Source organism: Patiria miniata, unplaced genomic scaffold (genome assembly GCF_015706575.1).
Source record: "Patiria miniata isolate m_02_andy unplaced genomic scaffold, ASM1570657v1 HiC_scaffold_29, whole genome shotgun sequence".
NCBI classification, from domain to species: domain Eukaryota; kingdom Metazoa; phylum Echinodermata; class Asteroidea; order Valvatida; family Asterinidae; genus Patiria; species Patiria miniata.
In genome coordinates, this window is record NW_024037068.1 from 3,919,152 (window position 1) to 3,942,644 (window position 23,493).

The window sequence follows — 23,493 nt, forward strand, 5'->3', positions numbered from 1 at the left end:
GTCTACGGTTCAAAGTCTAGGACAATGTGGATTGTTGCCGAGGCGGTTTAGTAGCACAGTTCTGTCAATTTAGAGCTACCAAATTCAGCAGGGAAAACGGGTACCAGCAACTCTCCTATGGCCACGCACGGAATAACGGAGTGGAACTCTGCAGCACAAAAAAAAACGGTTGGTGTCGTGGAATTTGGAGGAAAAAAATATATCATCTGGCAAAAAGCTAATACACGGTTACAAAGTAACGGAAGCATCCATCGATTCTTCCGGATACTGTTAAAAACACAGTAAGTTTTGTTCCCATGATACAGCGTGAGCGGCGGGTGTCACAGTATACCGACACTCACATTCGAATTTTCATCCGTGCTCTGTTCGCATGTTTCGAATTATGACAGAGAACCTTATTTTTTTTCATCGAAAATAGAAAGCAGTTACTACCATACTCTTTTTGGTCTTCCAAAAATAATGCTACCATTATTATGAAGATTGATACATGTATATGCTGTTGAGCGGGACGCTAAATAATCAAACTTTGAAAGTTATTTAAACTGTTAACTTTTTTGACCTTTTTATTCTTTGAGAAAGTTCTTTTGACTACAACAAATGTAGGACACAAATTAACTTTCGAATCTCATTTTATAGTCTTGCCCCTTCCAGTGTCATGAACCAAGTTTTCGGGGGGGATGCGCATTCCCCCGGGCCAAACAGCTATGGACCTTTATCATGCTGCCACCATATTGGTCATGATCCCTGTATCCAATAACAGTACTGAATGATGATTTTTTGTGTGTGAAAAAGGAACCAGACTATCTTTCTTTCTAGCCTCACCTTGGTTACGTTGATTTGAATGGGAAAACAATCATGATGTTCGCAACATGATAATGGTCTATAGCGGGCCTAGCTCTTCGGGTCCTAGTACTGGTTTCAGCTCACTGCCTACCGGTCTAAATTGCGTATCCTAGAGTCACCAGATCAAACTGTTTTTGAAAATAGAAAATATTAAAAGAAAAAACTAGGTAGGCCTACGCTTTTGATTAAAGCACAAGCCAGCGGACGTGCGACCGCACAGGTAATTAACTTCAGGATACAGTGAATCCATCAGATTTACGAGTAATTGATGTAATGTCGAAGGTTCCTTTAAAAAGTACGTACGATTACTATAGGCTTATACTTTTCCTTCGATTTTGCGCTGGTCGTCCATTTTTGAAGTGAGGAGGATAATTCGGCATTGGCTGATTGACAGTGACGATGTGATAGCCGACGGGCTCTTTAGGCGTACCTTGTACTACGTACCACCCCAATACTACCGGAATCACAGTGAACACGACCTTGGCCGAACGCATTAACGCATTATGGATCGCCCTTATGATAATACAAAACAATGGCAATACAATAGATTTCCGCACAACAAAGTGCAGCGTGCACGCCAATGTCATCGTACTTGCTTCATGCAGACTATCTGTTTGAAATAGCGCCCTCAATACAATTTATCCAGCTGATCAGTCGGAGTGCAATTTTTCTCTCTCACTAATGCTAGGTACTCGGATGTAAGGATCGAGTTACAAAACTGCAGGATTGGAATCCCTTTTATGGAAATTGCTCCTGACAAGGTTTACACGTACGCAGAATTAAGGGTGTTTATATAAAGAGGAAATTTAGACAAGAAAATAAACGGACAAAGACAAGTGAAATAGATCACGTCTCATCAGTGCTGTGATGAACAACTATCTAGAAGCCAAACTATTACCCAAGGAAGACAGGGTAAATATCTTACATGATTGGGCCAATAAATATCATTATAAGCATGAGGCAAGAAGTGGCTTCGCTCTGCAGAACAAGAACTGATTAAGAATACAAAAGGGGCGGATCCAGGTTTGATGGGGTTTGTAGCTTGCCAAGAGGCGGCGACTGCAGGCATTTGCAAAAAAAATTTCGGCATGATTTTCCTATTTTGACACAAGGGGGGAGGGAGTTTAGATCCCCTTAGTGTGCATGATAATGCATGCCGAGGCCGAGGCTGCAAATCATTTCACAGATGACACAATTAGTTGGGTGATTTTTTAACCGCATTTTCCGAGGAAAAAAAAACCAACTACCAAAAACAACGCTTCACCCGGCATCACCGAACTGCAAGCAACCTCGTCCCCAGAGCTTAATTTATTTTTCCAACCGCGTTTCCGATGAGGTAGTGATGGGCGCGTACAGCTCGACACCCTGGAGTCGAGGTTGGGCTGCAACCTCATCATAATCACACTCCACACGTTAGTGATAGCGCCCTCAACGTGCATATCCTACCGATCTGTGGGGAGCAATTTTGTTGGAAAAACCGAGGGCGCCAAATATCAAATAATTATAGTACAGACCTTGGATGACAGCCATGGAATCTCTGTAGAATTTGCAATGGGTCTGAAGCTTAAAAAGTTGAGTAAGTAGAGAACATGCTAGTAACCGTCACCAGTGTACCCAGGGCATATAGGGATACACTGCACCAATTCAAGCCCCATTAAAAACAGTGTAAAATCAACCAAGTTCAGGGCCAAATAACATGCAAGCCGACATCACTGGGCTTTTTCAAACAAAAATAAAATCATTGTCTGGTCTCCTCTTTCAATTTCTTTTCATTTTTTGATGGGTTATCCAATTAAATTTATAAATATTCACACCAAAACAAACTGACCTCCCGAAAAGCTGATACTTCCCAAGCCTTTGAGCAGCCATTTTACTAATGGCATCCCTCCACTTTCTCAGGCAAATAGGACCCATTTTTCAACCGTACTTTTATCAAGTCTGCCCTCAGATGGAAGCCTAAAACTCAGGGAGTTGATACCATACCCCTCCCGTCCCCCCTCCCCCAGGATCCCCCCCCCCCCCCCGGAAAATCACTCCTTTGTCCCCCCTTAACCTCTGGGGTGCACAGTTCTAATTGAAGTGAGAATTTCTACGCGAGCTCATTAGCATGAAAAGTACATACACAACTTAATTCTTTCGAAAAAAAGGGGACCGTTTGGCTTTTAAAAGGGTGGGATCATGTAAAATTATAATTGGAAACAAATTCCTATAATTCACCACACTGCAGTTCTTTCTTGTACAACGATTTTATTACAATTTGTTTATGCTTGTCGGCAAAAATATTAAAAATGACATTTTTTTTAAACGTGTTACCACATTGCTGTCGTGTTTAGTTTGAAAACATAAGAACAAAACAAACAAAATAAAAAAAGGACAATTATATCACTGGAATTTTACGTCACAGTCACATTGGCTTATACGTATTTTGTCAATAATGAATCATGTATATTTCCACTGATCTGTCCATTCAGTTACAAACAGTTACGTCACTCATGGCACCATAAAATTGTCTCAAATACTGCACATCCTGAGCCACACATGATCACTGAAAGCTGACGATCATGAAAATTTGTGTTTTCAGAATTTGAAATCTAGATTGGTATTCGCTTGGTATTCGCAATGGAAGCTTCTTACCTGGTTAATAACCAGAAAAATTGGATTCTGTATCTCTAGATGTCTAGTTATCCTGCACTTACCTTTGCGGAAAGTTTGTCCAAAAAATGACTGCAGTATATTTCTCTAGATCAAGGGTCATGTTCTTTGCCCTTTTAATTTTTCCTAGTTATTAACCAGGTAAGTAGCCTCCATAGCGAATATCAAGTGATAAAAAAGTAGAGTTAGAAGTTCAGGAAACATAACTTACTTTAGCACGCAGTGGTGTGTGGCTCGCAATACGGAGAAACTCCAGTATTTGAGACACGTTTATAGGACTATGTCATTCAAAGAGCACCATTTATTAAGCAAATCGAGTCCCCGCCTCAACCCTTACAGTGTTTTTGGAGATTACCGACACAAAATCAGTCCAAAACATTAATTACGCACATTTAAGCAATGATCATTTGACAAAACTCGGAAATACGATGGATGCAGTCACTTTGCAGACGGAAGCCATGTTTGTTTGAATTCCTGACGGTATGCCATTGCCAGATCTCCAACTCCAAGCGATATCACAGGTACCAGACTAACATGGCGGAACACTGTAGGCCAATAATGTTTCCGTTGGGTCTAGGTTAGGGTGGCAAAACTGTCGAAAAAGGCATATGCTATACTCTCTATAAGATTGGATATAATATAGTTGCATGTTTAACTGTAAATTGAAGTGGACATGTTAAGGATTCCAACCACCATTGGGCGTCAATCACAGTTATGTATCACTTTGGGATATAGGCCCCATGCTGGTCTTTTCCGAAAGGTGACAAATTAAAAGTTTAATTATCATGTAAAAATAATTAATTTACCATTTCGCTTAAGTGTAAAGAGATCTTCGGTCAGCAGCACAGTCACAGTCACACACGATGAATAATCATAACATTTAATTAGCACAACCTGAATATTCATGTGAGGTCAGGCACGTGACACAAAGCGCGCATTTCATTGGTCAGAGAGTTTGGATGGAAACATCTCGCGAAGCTTTGTTTTAAGCACATCATATTACCAGTAATATACGTGTAAGTAGAGCACACAATGTGAACTGACTGATTTTATGATTTTATTTTACCAGCACAGAAATTTAGTTGTTATTTCCGGAAATATCCGAAGCAATAATGACATAGTTTAGTACAAATACAATCGCTTCAACCAAGAAGGCCCATTAACCAAATTGTACAAAATTAAACCAATGTTTTGATAACAATTATAATTTAAAAAAAAAAACCTCCATTGGATAGAATTTGTCGAACAATAACACCAGTCAACCCTTCCGCGCCTGCGCATGACACGTGCCCACAGAATGTACGTGCATTGGAAGAGGCAGTAAGCTGCCCACAATGCTTTGCGCGCCTATGATTCCTTCACAAAATTTTGTGCAAGAAATCGGCCCTTCCAACGGCGCCCTGTTTGCAACAAACACCATGATTATAAAATCGAATCCAAACAATTCAAAACTAATACACCTGCGGCAACCAACTCGTGACACAAAATAAATCCCTGTCATCGTTCAAAGTCGCGTCACAGTCATTACTGTATCGCCTTGAATTGGTATCTTAATTACATCCTTTTGTTCGCTCAATATACAGATATTTCCGTCTTTGGTCCGAACGCGCTATAGATCAATCCGACAGTGTCGTCCGTCCGTTTTCCGGCGCGGTGCACGCGGACAGCTGCCTGCCGCCGAGGTACAGGTGAATCGCAACCCGTCACGCACACTTGTCCACCAAATCGTAGGCACATCACGTATATCCTGTGTGTAGTGTAAGGTCACTGTACAGTGTGGTCGGGGTCAGCTTTCCAGGGGAATCGATGGTTCGGTGCGACGTGAGAGGTGTTTTGGGAAGCAGAGAAGCGTTTTCAAGCGACAGACAATGCGGCCGGCTATACTCTTTTACTCTTTTGCTCTTTTACTGAATCCGTTCTACAAAGTTCAGCTTGAACCCTCACAAAAACTCTATACTTGTTTCCTCTGCTTAATGGTAACTTGAGTTAGTCTGAACCTTCATCATTTACAGTCAGATTTCACCCGGAATCCAGGTCGGATTTGACCTGACATTTTTAAGGGTCAAAAGTGTCATTTTGACACTTTTGTTAATCAAAAGTGTCATTTGGACACTTTCTTAGTCAAAAGTGTCATTTTGACCCTTTTCTGGGTCAAAAGTGTCATTTTGACACTTTTCTGGGTCAAAATGACACTTTTACCGAGATGATCCTGATACACATGACCAGGCAGATTTGGACCCAGAGAGGTGTCATTTTGATCCGTAAAAGTGTCATCTGACACTGAAAAGAAGTCAAATCTGAGCCGGTGTAGCGTGAATATCCGACTCCATGAAATGTGGACTCATTGGTAGTATTGGGCATGCGTAACTACGGGAATATGCTATTTTTAGGATCACATACGGAAGAGTGACCTGTCACGTGCGAGGGATTAACCAATAATAGGGAAAAGGGGTCCGATTTTCATAGGAATCGGATTTTCATATGACATCGGAACTCAGTGTAACAGAGTGCTTGAAAAACTATTGGTGTATACTGGTAAGCCACGTCGCCCGATGGTGTCAATGTCACGTCTTAAAAAGGTGTCTTCAATCGTCAAGCGTCACTTTCGTTTTCCTAACTTCTCAAACGGTCATTCAATGGACAACAATAAGGCTTTGGTTAAAATGAATAAAACGTGTCAAGTTTACAAAGCAGGTTTTTTTCTTATAGTACAAAACATGTTCACTTCTCTGATAGTTCAGTTCAGACGCGTGATCTCAAAATGTCCATTCGTTATCACTGTATACAGCAGGCGATCTTGCGTAGTTTCTTTTGGATACTGCTCCTGTCATCGTCGTCGTCATCGTCGTCTTCATCCTGACTGTTACGATGTACCTTGGAGCGCAACTGGAGCAGGTCACTCCGGACGCTGGGTCGCCTGGCGTTAGGTGACACCATACCGCAGGCCTCGCTGAGGCGCCTCCGCAGGGCCAGCTTGCCGTTGCTGCTGGGCTTGAGGGCCGGGCTGCTGCTGGCGCTGATCTTACGGTGCAGGGACGGACTCATCTCGCTCGGCATCTTGGCGTTCTCAAACAGCGCCTTGAACAACACGTCGATGTTATGGCACCTCTTGGCCGAAGTCTCTACGAAGGTGCACTTCTTGGAGGACTCGAAGGCCCGACGGGCGTCCTCAGCGTTCACTTGCCGGCTGCTCTCCCGATCGCACTTGTTGCCCGCGATCACCATGGGAACGGACTTGGCGCCGTTGCCGCACTTGGTCTCCAGGATTTGTTTGCGCAGGCGCTGTACCTCGCCGAATGAGTCCTTGTTGTCGATGCTGAAAACGAGGATGAAAACATCTCCTGGAAAGAGTGAAGAGAAAACACGACAGAATGAATAGAAAGAAAATAGTCTTCCACTTGACATCGCTTTACCAAAGGACATTAACAAATATTGTCTGCAGGACAGGACAAGAGCGAGTTGTGCTGAATGTCATTACTGAGACCTCAAGATTTGGAATGGTATTTGAAATTTTAGACTGTCCAAAACTTAGCACACGCGTGCACCCTTACTACTAAGACAGACAGACTGAACACAGTAAGAGTATGTCTGCAGAAAGATCTTGGACTATAGGGCCATCGCAGATTGTGTCCTTTAAATACAATACAGGTAAAATAACAAGAAATTTTCAAAATGGCTGCCATTGCTTGTTATTCTACCTATTTTTTTTAAACAGGGAAAGCCAAATATCTTTCTCATGTCATACTCTGACTGTGTGCCAAATGCCATGCTTGTATCATCAAAAGCACAATCCCATCACCTATGTGCCTTACTATACGTTGCTACAATTCCATACGACATCGGAATCACAAAACCACAGACTAATTTATTTTGTGAATAAAAACAAAACAAAAACCGATTAAAACATCTGAAAGCCTACATAACACATGTAACAACTCACACACTAACGGACATATGTATCGGCAATAACATTTCAACAAACAATCTTTAAAATACAATTATTCAGTACGTAGTTTTGTACAAATATTTTGTCAGAGACGACACATCATTTTCCAGAGGCCTGCGGTGCAAAATCTCCCTACAGATATCACGCGGATGAAAAAATACTAAGCCGATTTGGAGCCTGTAATATTCAACTTCACACACAAACGTGTGCTGTGTCATTTGGCTGATTGTGCCTCTAGGCCAACACGGCGATACTTCACACTTCGCGACCCGGCCATATTATTCATCACGCTCAATCTATCAACACATGCATATCGGTTTCCATTGCTATAGAGAGTTCTGGCAAATAAAATACAAACCACAAACTTAATTTGAAAGTTGGATTTGGGAAGAAGCGATTTGAGTGGCACCTTTACATCCTCAGGTGATCTTAGGCAGATTTGGAGCGATGATGGAGATCGTCTCGATTCGAGTGGGAAAACTAGTCGGTCATATAATAGTCTAAGACGAGATGAGCAGTCCCTTTATCAAAACAGAAATGGGTTTCAGGAAGATTTCCAGATCTCAAATGCATGTTGGAAATCAGCCTTTGCTGATTTTCGAAGAAAAAATATCGGGACTATTTTAAATCAGAATCTGTAAGTTTAGTCAAATTTATAAGGATTTGAAATGTAGGGTGGAATATTGGTATGTTTTTTTATTAATATATTTCCATTTTATGTTGCTTAATGATAAAAAAATTACATGTAATTTAGTTAGATCATTTTGATTACAAGAAAGAAAATTTGAAGATATTTTCAGGCATTATGATTCTCCCAAATATGATAGAGACATAATAATAAACTAGAAAGCACCCAGAGAGCGCAAACCTCCGCCTAGGCTAAACAATTCCCGCCATATTGCCAGTACAGCTGAAAGAAATACTCGCATAAATGGAGAAGAATCCTTAAAAGAAATTCCTGGATCCAGACCCAGATCCGGAGCACTTCCAAAATCTAATCGATTTGTACTTGTACGAAGGACCACCCCTAAATTGTTTTCATGCAAATCTGTCCATAACTTGTTTGAGCTACCTTGTTAAACAGACAAGCCAACCAACCAACCAACCAACCAAACAAACATGAAAATCCGATGAAAAACATATTACCTCCTTTGCAGAGGTAATTAAGATAATATCAGTGGTGAAACAGTGCATAACATGAACACGTTTTTTTCCCCAAGAACACGCCAACATTTTGAAATTGTTTGTGCGCTTTTTCATATTATAATTCGCTGAATTTCCCCCAGCCCAAATTCAACAACAGAAATAAACAGTCCTGTATCCTCGAGTCAAGATCGAAAAGGTTTTCGAGCGGTTCACCAATATTTTATTAAAGTATCAGATTTCTGTCACGTCCCTTAAGAAAATCCATCAATTCCCCTCTGACAATAGCGAGCGGGAAGGAAACAAAAATGTGACTTCCCGTAACCACGAGAGGTTTCTAGCAAATGCGCGCTGCTTTCAACGAACCCGTTCGAAAACCTCTCAATAGGGGTATTAAGTGGTTCGGCCTCTTGGGGGCAGCACACACAGAAAACAGCAATTTGGTGTCAGGTTGCCCGGTGCCTCGAACTCTGCGTAAAGTACGCCGGCCGCCAGATTTCAGAAGAAAGAACAACGACCTTTTTCAAAACGAAGAGGAAATATTCGACATTGTTGGGGAAGATGATTGATACTGTAAAACGAGCCGATACGGGGAAATTCTATGGCAGTGTGATCTATGTGTACTGGGAGCAACTACGGAAGCCGGCATTTGACTTTCATCATCATAGAGACCGGCTTAATTGTTCCACGTGACCCGGAAGTAACTGCACGCGCAGCCGATAACTTTGGTTTTAAGTTCCAATAGACAGACTTCGCAGTTATTAGTTTTGGATAAACAGCTTCAAAAGAGTCAAGAACCATAAACGATTATGCATTGCTTTTGGTGAGTTAATTCACATAGGGCTAACACTGATTTAATTCATGCGCTTTTATTGATTTGGTAAAGTACGGGTGCAACCAATCATATTGGCTTCACTTAATTTGTACACGAGCGAACTAGTCAATTAAAATGGACCAAGCAATAACACATCAATATTGCGAATGAGAGTTCCTAGTCCTTAATCCGCAATCAGTAGGCCTACATAGCCGTTGGAAATTGCGCAAACATACGGAGACATGCAGCTCCATTCAATTTTGCAGATAATACATTAAAAATTGCTTCACTTTCCGGTGATTTGTCAAGGGACAGGCCGCCGACAAGACTTGAATATATATCTTCTAAAAAGACGGGGCTTTTTTTCCTCAAGGTTGTTTCCGAATCTCATCGGAAGTGCGCAGTCATCTGCGAATCTTAATCAGGTATAGACCGAGTCGAGATATCTTTGCTGCATGCGCGGACGTAATTGAATTGTACTTTGAACGTTACCATCAACGTGGACATTTTCTTTTCATTCACTCGCTTTCGCAACGAGAAATCCTTTTCCTATATGAGTTATGAGATAATTTCTTATTGGCGTGTTGTGTCGTTTGAAGTTTACGTACAATATTGGACCAAAATGGTTCGACTGATGCAGCGAAAATCCACGTCCTATAAGTTAATGGGGCAGATAATCAGATTGGACAAACAGTTGTGACTGCTCAAATTATTTGGACTTAATTTTAAATAACGCTTAAGATGCGGTCTCGGACACATCAATAATAGCAGGTTCAGGTACCTGACAAGAATATACCTTATAAAAAGGCATAAAGGTGTCAAAATTGAACCGATTTCGGCGGCTGACAATAGCCCACAATTCCTCACCAGAAAGTGCTCACAAGTGGCGAAAAATTGCAGTTTAAGTTTAAAAAAGTATTAAACAACAACTTAAACATCAAAGAAACAAATAAGAATGTCATATATATATTTTTTTCCCCTCAGCATTGACTTGGATTACAAAATTTGCAGGCTTGTAAGAAAAAACCTCTTAAGACGGAAATAACACCAGACGTATTTTCTTTAAAAAAAATGGCGGCCCTCGTTGATTAGGGAAGTGTGGTCTACTGTGCCAAGTGTCTACTGAGTTAGTGATTCAGGATCAGTGGGCAAAGGGGCTCGAATCCAGCTGCTGGCCATATGTTGTGTCCTTGGGCAAGCCACTTTATTCCGACTTGCCTCTCTCCACCCAGGAGTATAAATGGGTGCCGGCATTAGCTGGGGAGCAACCTGCGATGGACCAGCATCCCGTCCAGGGGGAATAGAACTATTCTCTTTCGTTTGTTCGTTTATTTCATGCTACTGAAAGCGGAGATAAACGCCGGCAAGATGGGCCGCATTGGCTCGTGACAGACTTTACTTTTTACTCGTCGATTGGGGATCACAGGACTAGACTTAATATCAATCTGCAGGTCGCAGACATATCCCCCGGATGCTCAACGCCACGTACAATAACGAATACACATCGCGTCAAACGACACTTCTTGCATACCGGTCACGTTCGTGAAAATAATGTTTTCAATCCCCGGGGCCCCATTTTCAACTTGGCTACATTCTCAGTCAAGCCGACTGCGGTTGATTAACTATTCATACAAGCCTTAAGCCATCTCGCATTCTGATTGGCGCCAAGGCGAAGGGGACGACGCTTTAAGTGGTCAGCAACTGCATGCACCGCAGATGAAACAACCTCAACCATCTTCCGGAATTAAAAACCAAGCTAGCTTTCTTGATTCTTATACACCGTTGACTGAACTCGAGTGACCCTTCGAGAAAGCGACAGTGTTGACCTTGCTCGCTTTTCCGCCCATTTGCTGCTAGTCATGCATGCGTGCACGATCGTTTTTTCGCGATACCGAAGCGTACATTTACCATATAGTTACAACCGGAACTTCTTTGAATACAGCCTGAAAGTACGTCATTTTGTCTTTGAGCTTCCGGACACCTCCGCGACCTTTCTATGGGCATTTACACGGGGTTGCCCTTTCTCTTGCTATATAATTTCTGACATAATGATTTCTAACCGTAATCACCCCCTAGAAATATTTATGTTGAAATTTTATCTTGGCATTTCACAAGACAAAATGAGGTATAATGGGTAAAAACGAATTTTACTTACGACTTTACACATCCGGATTTCCTTGTTCGAACACGTTTGTTTTCACATCGTGTACTTACGTGAGAACGAAAATTATAACCGGACGCCAAGATTTACCTACCTACATCCGATGGATTATAGATTTAGTCGGGTTTGCGTGAAACAGTTCTTATCAATCTACAGTTTTAGATTTGTAAATGAGAATCAGTCCTTCAAGTTTATTAAAAAATATTGTGTGTCCTAAAAGACATTCGTCTTCTATTTAAGTTTCGCTTTTTACTCAATTACCACCACAAAATAAGCTCCGAGTTCCACTACTCCACATGCATTTTAGATTTTTGGAAGTGAGAGGTCAACTTTTGGCAGGATATTTTTTCTCTTTCACGTCATGCGATTTTTCAGTTTCCATAAATTGAAATGCTAGTAAAAATTTTACGAAGGCCTTTTCCGAGGATGATTTTCTTAAGGATCCAATGTAACAAAAATCATTTAAAAAAAAACTCGGACTTTTACACATTGTCTTATTCGAGGGTAGACTGTGTCCCGCCCCCAGTTTTGAAGTCCAAATGACAATGGGGTCAGGGAACCAGACTAATTCGAGTGGTCCGGAAGCGCGCCACCAGGAGTCAACTTTCAGGCTCTATTCCATGGTAGATTTTTGCTAGTCTAAAGAGAGAGTCCAGCAAATTTTGCTAGATAAGTCCTCTTTGTGCTTGACTGATTGAATGGATGTGCGTTCTCGGATCAGCTTCACTAGGATTGACTTGTCTTGTTTTACATGTATTCTGATGTGTATTTTATATATGGAAAAATGCTGGGTCGATATCCAGTGACAATCAAACTGACCTGATGTAAGCTTAAACAGTAATCCCTGTCACAAAGCTTCGCTACAGACTTTATGCGTTAAAGGGAATATACAACACTTGTTTTTGCTGTAATTTTCAGAAATGGTTTGGATGGATTTAGGGGTTAGTATTTTATAGCAAATATTGCTACACTGATGCTGGGGGAAAAAACTAAGAAAACAATTAGTGTTCTTGTAGTCTGGTTCCCTAACCCCACTTCAGATGAAACGGAGCAATTTATAGACGTCGGGGAATTGTAAGGTCAGGAAACCAGTCTAGCTGGCTTGCACCCGTTTACGGATGTGTAACCGATTGCAAACAAAAGTGGACTAACTAATTTTGGTAGCTTTGGGGCAGTATTTGAAGGGAAAAAAGGTGTTTTTTTCCAAGAGTGGTCGGCCGACCATCGTTGGAAATTGATACAAATATTCCATTTTTTGAAAATTACGGCACACCAGATGCCCTGATTTTACAGGATGCTTGAAACTATAATTTAATATAATAATTTGGTAGTTTTGTTTTTTGATGTGTACAAATGTTGTATATTGCCTTTAAGGCGGAGTTAGAGGGTTGTAGTTTTGTTTTAATTGGATGATGGAATGAGTGAACCTCAAAATATCAAAGAACACACTCTTCGATGTCTGCAACGCGTACCGGTACGTCTAACGGTCTGAACAACGAATATAAAATACTCAAAAATTTGACTCATTCAAATACTTTCAAGTAATGTGCTCCCAAATTGAGCCATTTTGTTAAAACTTGACCAACACTATGCAGTGACTTTCATAATTACCATCCACATATAATACGATATATTATTCTCTCCATTAATTCCAGTACTCAGATACTATCATATACCCGCTAAACTAACAATATCGATGGCTTTCTGGTTCTAATGATATGCTGTGTGTCTACGTGCTTGCGTCCGCACAGACCAGCACGCGCACGGACGAGTCTAATATGGACTTATCGATTTCGAGCCATTGATCGTGTGGTTTAATACCGTGGCTTAACCAACGGAACACGATCCATCCTTGCAGCCTATCGTGATAAATAGACCTCCAAGTAGCGAGCCATAATCTACAGCCTTGAATGATTTTGTTTTGCGGTAAACATAAATTAATTGAGACTTTTTTTGAAATGCAACAAGAAAGAACGTATTTTGCAACAAATACCACTCATTAAGACTGTTTACCGTGTGGCAACCCGTAAATGCAGTTCTGCTGCCAATGCCTAATTTTTAATTCAAAAATGATACATGTAGTTTCACAATATGCTTTCTCCTTAGTATATATATGTAATATCAATTAATCGATACTAGAATAAGGTATATTTATCAAAACACGAAAACAAAGGTGTTCAATTCAATTCAATGCAACATTTATTTCCAAATCATCCAAACACTGTAATAATTACATGAAGAAAATACATATTATGCATTAGCTCAAATCTAGCGCACTACTTATGGTTTCAAATAATTGGAGGGCAGGAATCAAGTGAAGAGCCAATTGTTTGCCTTGAAGAGGGGACGGGTCAATAACTAGAAATAGATCATGGAGAACACGTACATATAGCTTTCATATATCTACTCTATACTATTTGTTTAGTAACTGATCCTACTTTGTCCATTACATAGTTTGCCGTTCCCGTGTCATTAACAGAGAATTGCTACAACGGTCACGCAGCGTTGCAAGACAAATTTGCTTTGTTCCCGCCAATCCATATTCCAATCGGGGCATCGTGCCGTGCTCGAAGGTCGATAGTAGGACCGATATATCACCCCAAGAGAATTTTATACATATTCACGGGCCACTACAACGGGCACATAAACTTTATCGGGCGCTGTAGGCCTGTTTACTTTTGAGGATGCAGTACGCGAGACGTCACGAGGCGAACTGGGATTTAATGGATACTTTAGTGGAGAAAGAGGATGCAATAGAAGACATATTGACCCGAGTTTGGTCAGGAAGTCCCCTTAGCTTTCTGTTTGTTTTGCTTGGACCTTGATTTCGTCCATCCATTAATGTAGGGGCCTACGCTGAGTGACAAATACACTGAATTTTATTTGGCAGGCGGTATATGTAATAGGTAATTGTAAAGATACCAATATCAATGGGTTTGGTACGGAAAAGCCACAAATAGACTGCCTTCTGAAAATTAATGGGCTTGTAACTTGGACTACTCAGCCTTCGTGATTCACCCAGTGTTTATCTTGCTGAAATGTTCCGTTTGCGAATGGGGGAGAATTGGGAACTGGACGATTTTTGGTTTACACGCGCTGCTCCGTTCGTGAGTTTTCGGTCAAAATGGCGGCGCATAACGGCTTCCACTTTCTACCACACACAGTCATCACCGCAGCTACATCGCGTCGTTTCTCGAATCTATGAGTCATTATCGCGGACCACAAAAGGGATGCATCGGCAGTTGTTATGAATACCACGTTGGCTTGGCAACGGGCAGCCAGCGATATTTTTTGAAGGAAAGCACCGGAGGCACTCTTCTTGTGCGCGAACTCTATAGTTTTCTCTCATCTTTTCGGTCCTTTTGTTTCTCGTCCCTGAGAAAAATGAGCTCTTCTCCGTGGCTCCAAACGAGGAAGGGAAACGGCACTCGATTGCACGATGGGCCGTTTATGCCGTAAAACTTAAACTGCAAATATCAGCCTCTTAAATGGTGATCGTTTCGGCGCCAAAATCGCTCTGGAAAAGCTAGCCTCCATCCCTCAATAATTTCTGACACACAGATGCATACACCTGCACGAAATTGTTCATTGTGAGTGACATGTCGGGGTTTCTTTTTGGTGCAGAGGTTTACGAGCTTCTCAGCTCGTAAAACGGCATCATATAGTGGATACAAAGAGCAGAATCGTTGCAGAGATTTAAGGTGGTAAATATCGTCGGAGGTTGTACGGAGGTGCTGTTGATCAAGGTCTTCGTGTGATTGAAAAAGTGCCACGGCATTGGCATGGTGCCAAACCACTTAATCGAAAAACTGTCTACCAAAATATTGATGTTGTTAAAAGGACGCAAAAATATATCCCGTTTTGGGGATAAATTTGCCATAACCGGTAAATGCTTTGAGAATTATAACAACACGTGATGTTCAGCACTGTTGGCGTCGAAAACATTCATTTTAATAATTGATATAATTCGGTCAACTTGATTATTCACACAACAGCTGTTCAAAAACTATTAGCTGGATCAAACAAAACCGAAAGCAGCTATTTACCGACAAGACTATAGTTCGATATCAAGCCAACTTTACAGGTGTTTCTTTCAGATTTCAAAACATCTATGTACTCTTCTGATGGTGTGGCACAGCTGTTGTCCATACGGTATTTATCAATTTAAAACAACACTGAAATGTATGGGGGAGATCTGGGGGGGGGGAATCCGTGAAATTGTTTGACCGTCGATAAACTTGAGTTTAAATTGACCACTAGACTTACAGTGAAAATAAACTGCAGTTCAGGTTGCATTTTTGGTTTAACAAAGATGTTTGTCCAGTGTATACCGACTGAATTATTCGAATTGCCCATCGGTGTTCTCTTTCCAGATGGTACTTTATACTCTCTTGCATTTCAGAAAAGTATGAATTAAAATTTTAGATTAGAATTTGTGTAACAAGTATTATTGGCTGCCCAGATGTTGATCACCCAAATCGAATATTCCACACCATAAGTTGGAATGTAGCGTGTATTGGCTGAAGCACACGCTGAGTTTCATATCATCATGCCCATGCTGGAAGCGCTCATTGACTATTCAAGATCGAAGACTGTTATACGGACGAAATCGAGCTGAAAATAGAACCGCGCACGGACCGATTTTCGGGTCAATATTTGTAAGTTCTTTTCGGTGTGGTCTGTCGCCTACAGTGACAGTCGAGCACTCGGATAGAATACGAAATTAATATCACTGCAGCCTGATGTGGCGAAATAATTTCCAGAGATAGGCTATTTACCAGGTTTTCAAAGCGGAGGCTTCGCAAGTACCCTCGGGCCTTGGCGACGGCTTAGAGTTTTCATTGGGCAAAATTCAACGCGTCCGCGTGAGCTCGACGCATGCGCACTCTGCACAGGCAATGTAGGCATATATTATAACAAAATCATGGCTATGTAATCAGTGAATGGTGTACCTTTCTTACGTAAGATTTTGTGAAAGAAATGAACCGTCATCAACAATCTTAATTAGGGCGGTGGCTAAACGAACAAAAGCGGATGCAGCTTGTGAATTTGTGGGTAAAAATCGAAGGTTGTTGAAAAGTGTTGTCCGCTTTAACCCCAACTATAGCAATGGTCCTAACTATAGTCGAGACACGCACAACTATAGTGGGGGGGGGGTCCAAACTGTAGTTGGGGTCCCCCGGCTATATAGTTCGTTTGCGCAGAACACCGCCACCAAGAGTTCAAGTTACCCGTGCCGATTTAACTTCAAACCAGGTAAAAAAATAATCAGTACCCGGCTATAACAGACTTCCCCTGTTAATTTTTTGAATAACATCACACAGTGAATGACCTTTGATGTAAAATCTGCAGAATGTATTGTGGGCGTACTGTTTTACAGACTGGCACCCCGCGGGGAAAATAAGGTGAACTGAATTATCTATTGGAGTTATCCCCGAGGACACAAATGGGTTAATTGTCAGTCAAGGTGCCAGACCATGCATGATGGATATGGAGCCGGAGATGTCTGGCTAACATCAGCTCGACGTTCAGCAAAGACAGCAATGGCCACGAATGACGCCTGATACACTGCATATTTTGCTACGGATTGATTTTGTTTGTATGTTATGAAGCTGGGATATCGATATTTGACCAATTTGAACGGTGGACAATTTTCAGAGTGCAAAAGGCACCAGCTAGGCCAGGGAACCAGCTAAAAGACTGTCGTCAATGCCATACTGCTAATGTATATAAAAAAAAAGCATTCAGTGCCATGTTCTCCATCAGTTGTCTGCGCAATGGGCTGTATCATTCTGCGTGCCAGTGGGTCAGTGCAAATTAGATCATCCATTATTCATCTCTATAGTCAGATTTCAGGGATCTCTGAGTTCATTACGGAACAAAACCGGTAAGCTTCTGAAGATGCCGGATCCATTAAGTATGCAGTGCGCTCTCATTCATGTTTCAGCGCGGACTGTAAGTCGTCAAGCGTCGCCGTCCGATCGACCACGCGGTGTAATGTAATAAAGGGCGCTGGTCGATTCTCCTGGCTGTCATTTCGCGCCAATTTATCTGCCAGAAATAGTTACCTTCACAGGTTCACGTGTTTTTTTTGACAGGCAATAAATAAAGTAGTGCACGTGACATCGCCAAGAATTGGGTCTGGATTCTGAAGAACAACTTACGTATGATAGAAAGCCTTTAAAGGAGGGACGGCTTACCGTCATATTTTGTCTTAAATATAATCGTTGACCACAATCCGGGTCAAACTTGAACCGACACTGCTCCGGGTCAAAATGACAATTCTCTGAGTCACTGGGTCATGCTGACCAGGAAAAGTATTTTTAATTGGATCGAGTAAGGTTTCCTTTTTACATTTAAGACAAAAAAACACATTTTGAACCAGAAGAATTTTAGGTCGAATTTGACCTGGATACCGGGTCAAAAATGACCCAGGACTTTTAAAAGTGTATATAAAGAATCTATGAAAATTGCTAGCTTTTAGCCAAAGTGAAGTCCCAACCGCCAACGCATCAATGATGTCATTTAAACGAGTTCACGGAAGTTCATCTCATTGTACGGTCGGGAAATGTTAGTGCAATGTTAATGTAGGCCTAAACCAATTAAGTGAAGGCGGACGCCATTTTGATACAAGTAGTTCCTTGTCTCCATGACAACGCACCTCAGGCATGTAATCCTGTTGTTGTGGCGCTATACAGGGTGCAAATGGTGCAACCATGCCTGCGGCAAATCAGACGGACTCTCGACTTCTCTGAATGCGTGCAGCAACGCTCGAGACCTCGTTAAAATTAGGCCAGGCCGCCCGCCCGTTATAACCGTTGCAACTGCCTGGAGCCGGGGCGGAAGTTCAGCCCGGAATGGAATTACCCGCGCGGAATTTTATTCTGCGGGTAATTAGAATATTAATTTAATTTGCTGCTGTTGTTGGTCTGTAACCACAAGGCTGGCCGCCATTTTGGCGGGGCAGGCTCGTCCACTGAACCTTTAATTTGCATCCAAATGTCACGTTCACCGAGTTCCGTTTACACAATAATATCAAATTCTCTCATTATTTCGGTACCAATAGCAACAATGATAAAGAAATAAGGGATGATCAGATAACATTATACATCTGTCAAACCGTAGGCCTACTTTGATCATTGATTATCTCCAGAAAACGACAAACATATCCATTATACATGTGTAATGTCATGTGCGTTTACTGTTGTTATATCGCCTCTTTTCTCGGTGCCAACTTGAAAGTTGAAGAGTGCACAGTTTTATTGACGGCAAAATACCCAGAAAAATTATACTTCAAAGAACGAAATGAAAGATGGATCATTGTTTGTTAAATAAAATGATGTGACGAATGAACGAACAAACAAGCAAGCAAACAAACAAACAAACAACCAACCAACCCAATAAACACCCCAACACCCCAACAAACAAACGATCAAAAAAGCTAATACAACATCTCGTCATTGACAGCGTAAAAAATGTAGGAGTGGATTAAGCGTGTTCAACTACACTCGCCATGCGTTTAATCTTCCACAACGGCTGATGAAAACATCTTTCAGCAATCTCGAATTTCGGCTAATCTTACAGAGTCGCCTCTGCTTTCACAGATCAATGAGCGGGGCCCTCGGTTAATGAAATACACGCTCCATGGCCCTCCCCTTGTGCCATCACAAATCAACACCGAGTCTTCCCCGCAAAAAAAAAGAATTAAAACAAACTCTCTCCCCCTCGCGGCTGCTTTCATTTTCTTTTCTGCCCCAATGCGGTTCGGAAATCCCGTGTGAATTCTTGTCGATATTAAAGTGAACGTAGATGCAAAACACTATCTTCTATTCCTAACAGAAAATAGGCCTGTGGAAATTTGGAGAGTTTTCATTCTCATTTTTCCATCACTGTCACCATCCTCACATCCATAAATCACCACAACGACACCGTTAGCACCCTAACCACAACCACACCACTATATACGACCATAATACCACTATCAATGCATGAAAATACAATTTAACGTTATTCGGTACAATCAAACCTTTATTTAAAACAAAGTTTGAAACATTCAAGCCTGTAGGTTATACTTTCTGTATAAGCAGAGCAATACAAGGCTGGCAGTGCAATACATTCGAAACTAGACCCAAAAAAAGTCAGTTTGAAAATTAAAAACGAGACTTTATCTGGTGTTCAGGGGTAAATCCAAGTCATGCAAATAACCAATAGCGCCTGCAATGTTATGATAATGAGAAGAGAACCGCGCAGTATGAATCACAGATAGCTTGCATGCCCTATCTTTATCAAACAGTTAACAAAACCATCAGTAATTTGCGCTTCAACGTTAGTCGAAAGTGAGGCGTCTTGAACGAAGCTGTTAATCTGCAAATGTATAAATGCATACAAGTCTGGTTGGCAAAGTGGTATACTTTCTGCGTTTCTCAACTCTTGGGTCCCGGTTTGACTCTCATTTAGACAATAATGTTGATTGAGCTTTGCCTACCAATTTCCCCATGTAAATCGTTCGGACTCCCACTTCTGAAACGGAACACTTTCATTGGTTTCTCTGTCTCAATTTGTCAGGCTTTCGAGAAACAATACACGCGCGCATTAGGACCCCGAACTCTCATGATTACCAACAAGACTCCCAATGAAATACAAGGATACCCTTATCTGTCTGATCAGCCCAACGCACGTCTCATTATAAAAAATGAATTGCAAATCGAAATCATGTGTGTGCGATGAAGCAAAATGATTCGGGGTTCGTGCAAGAGCGGCGAGTTTCACGATTCTAAGATCGTCATGGAAACGTGGAGAGACAACCGGACTGCTTGACTGACTCACGCGCGCTAATACGTGCCCGTCGTGATGCCTAAACCGGTAGTGGTGTCTACCCTGTAACCAAATGACAAAACTCGTGCACATGAGCGTCCTCGCGCACTTGCCTACTGCGATGATGCACCCGGATGTAAGCCTATATTTTACAGTAGTTACACTTGGTAAATACAGTTTTGCATACACTTGGAAGGGAATATCACAAGAAGCCAAATTCAATTTTCAATTGTATATTCACTACAGAAAATGAATAGGTAGCAATACAAATCTGTACTTTAAGCATCATTAACAATATCTCCACCAATGAAAACATCTTAGAGTGGAAACAAAAGATTATACTGGACGTTCCTAGTGGCAAAATACCTATTACCTTCCCACAAGTGAACCGATCAGCGTTCGCTTTTTATACCTAAGAGACATTTTAAGTGTTGGAAAAAGCAAAGTCAAATAGACTATCAAGTGAAATAGAAACACCCACCTGTTAAAATGGACAACTTCTTGATCGCTGGAAATGGATTGTTCCCGGAAGTGTCCAGAATGTCCAGTTGGTACACGTGCCCTTTGATTTTGTAGATTTTCCTATGGAAGTCCTCGATGGTGGGCGTGTACTGGTCCTCAAACTTGCCGTTTAGGAATCGGCTGACGATGGCCGTCTTGCCCACCTTGGGCGAGCCGACTACCACCAGGCGGTAACAGTTCTCCTGTGGGGGGGCTGAGACCTCCGAGTCCGGGGTGGAAGCCTTGGACGCCATCGCCATGGCGTTGGCTGGCATTGGCGTTCCCCTCCACGAAGGGGGACAGCGTCTGGACAAGAAATGACTTCAGAGTCTCACTGGCTACAACTCGGTTGACTGTTCCGTTTCTGCGATAGCCCTAATAAGAGTTTATCACGTATGCAGAGCACACAGACCCGGCAACGATCTGGAATTAATCCAAGAACGACCTGAAATCAAGACGGCGTCCACTGGTGTAGATTAACACCACGCCGGGCTCTTCTGGCCGGAGGAACGACAGGGTCTAGGTGATGAGAATGTGATTCCGACACGGAGATGCCTCACCAAGACCGCTCGGATGAAGTGTCTGATGATAAACAACAGCCGACAGGTCACAACAAGGCGTGGGTAGATGCCCAAAATTGGAATTAAGGACGAAACTGGTCCAAAAAGTACACAAAGCCAAAGGAGTTTGGTAGACACGTAGGCGGCGATGGTCCAACTTTTAAACCAAATTTAATCTTGAAAAGACAATGGCTCTCCCCTTCTAGCCAGAATGAATACAGAAATTTTGATGACAACAGTCTGTTCATACAATCGTATATCAGTAGCCCGCCAATTAACCAGAGAGAAACGATGCGCCGTCGGTTGAGAGAAATTATCAAGGTAATGATGTATGCCGAGCCAAACTACGGCTTTCAAAGGAAAAATTATTTTCCAGCTAGCGTCGGTGACTCACCGCGCACGCGACTGTATTAGAATTCCTCCCGGCAGTAACAGGATCCCGCGTGCTAGCGAATACAACACGCAGCTCTGTGTGCTTCTCCAATCCCATTGGTTCGCGGGAGGCACCACTTTGGTCACCGCAGAGGAGAGGGCGCCCTTGCCCCCGATAGCAATCTGCGTGGATGAACTCGGTGGTACGGTGCGACCATTGCACGCGCATCCCCATACAGCAAACAGACACACAGGCACGACCTCCTTTTGTAAGGCACGTATACTGGCCGTCGATTTTCAATTACCCTCTCCGCTGCTCCGCTGATAAATTAAACGCTCTCAATATTCCGCGTATGCTGTAAGCTCCCCAGAACCAAGAGGTTTTAGCCGATCCCCACAGAATTAGCGAAGGATTTTTACTGAGAACAACTCTGAGTGTTTAGAAGGTTCTCGACTCAGCAAAACTGAGCGCGGAAATTAAGAGGCAAAGCTCAGCCAGTCTTGCCAGTTTATCCAAAATCATTTCTGCCATTGACGTTAACGAACTTTCAACGAGAAGCGTGACTTGCATCATGCCACGAGGCACTATCGTGAGCATACTAGATCAGTGTGCTCTGACTCGGTTTGTGTAGACATGATGAACTGAGCGGTCGATCGGGCGCTTTAGCATTAAGTACGTAGCTAACACAACTAACAGACGAAAAGCACCATGAATGATGGATTGCGCTCGGAATGTGAGCAGACGTGATCGAGGTCTTTCATTATCCGACGAGCAATGTTCGGTAATGGGAAAGCGGGCACCAGTCTAGCCCGGCCCTTGAATGTTCCCCGCTATAATGTATATTTGTATACGCACACTCCAAGTTCAATGCAAAAAGGTAATGCGGGGTGAAGCAAGCTGCTATATAGAGAAGTGTCGCTGTTCCAAGACGGTTAAATTCAAACCGCAGATATGTCATTAAACAACATATTCTGTTCACACAGAGTTCGCCGAAAGTCTTGGGGCTATGACGTCAGAAGGATACAGCGATCGACGTTCAAAGCAGGACGTATTTCTTCCTAAACGAGGTGCAACGATGCATACCAAACACACACATAAGAGGACAACCGCCACACACACTATAGACGAATCAGGGCACGTGATTCCGTAACATTTACGAGGCCCCCTTCAATGGAGAAGCCATTATACACGCTATTGTACAAGCAACTGCCCTGGACGGATTATCCGAACAATAGCTAGCGCAATGCTTTCGCCCAGTGGCGTAAATCCGTGTCGGCGAGTGGGGATGGGAGCATACCGTAAAATCCTAAAATACCCGGCAGTGAAAAATCGAAAAGGCGGGGGTGGGGGTGGGATGGGGGAGGGGGGGGGGACACCACGTAATAATAGGGGGCGCTTTTCATGATACAATTGCACATATACAAACTTGCCGCTTACGTCCATGAACCTTACATCAAAACGGTGCATTCAAAACTTTTGTACTGTTTGTTCTCCGTTGTTCAAAACTATTTAGCACTTTGGACCGCAGGAAAATTACAAGATTACCTAAAAATCGGTATTTTGGGTTTCTTACCACAACAATCTTGGGGGGGGGGGGGGGAGATGATCCAGTGGCCCATGCCCCAGGCCAATAGGCGTGTGTGTGTGTGTGGGGGGGGGGGGGGGGGGGGGGGGGGCGAGGAGGGA

General features: G+C 42.4%; 1 protein-coding gene across 1 annotated transcript; it reads right to left on the minus strand.

Moving 5' to 3' along the window:
• Nucleotides 1-5,402: 5,402 nt before the first annotated feature.
• On the minus strand, nucleotides 5,403-22,926 carry LOC119736050 (GTP-binding protein Rhes-like). Its single transcript, XM_038210052.1, has 2 exons — nucleotides 20,855-22,926; nucleotides 5,403-6,836 (listed from the first exon to the last, which is right to left on the minus strand). The coding sequence occupies exons 1-2, from the start codon at nucleotides 21,147-21,149 to the stop codon at nucleotides 6,271-6,273; spliced, it is 861 nt and encodes a 286-aa protein (XP_038065980.1). The 5' UTR covers nucleotides 21,150-22,926; the 3' UTR covers nucleotides 5,403-6,270.
• Between the last annotated feature and the right edge of the window lie 567 nt (nucleotides 22,927-23,493).

Excerpts from the sequence above, each read along its gene's own strand:
- LOC119736050 (XM_038210052.1), bottom strand. The coding sequence starts at position 21,149 with ATGCCAGCCAACGCCATGGCGATGGCGTCCAAGGCTTCCACCCCGGAC. Across the intron at positions 6,837-20,854 it reads GAAGTTGTCCATTTTAACAG|GAGATGTTTTCATCCTCGTT; the intron begins GTGGGTGTTTCT and ends CACTCTTTCCAG.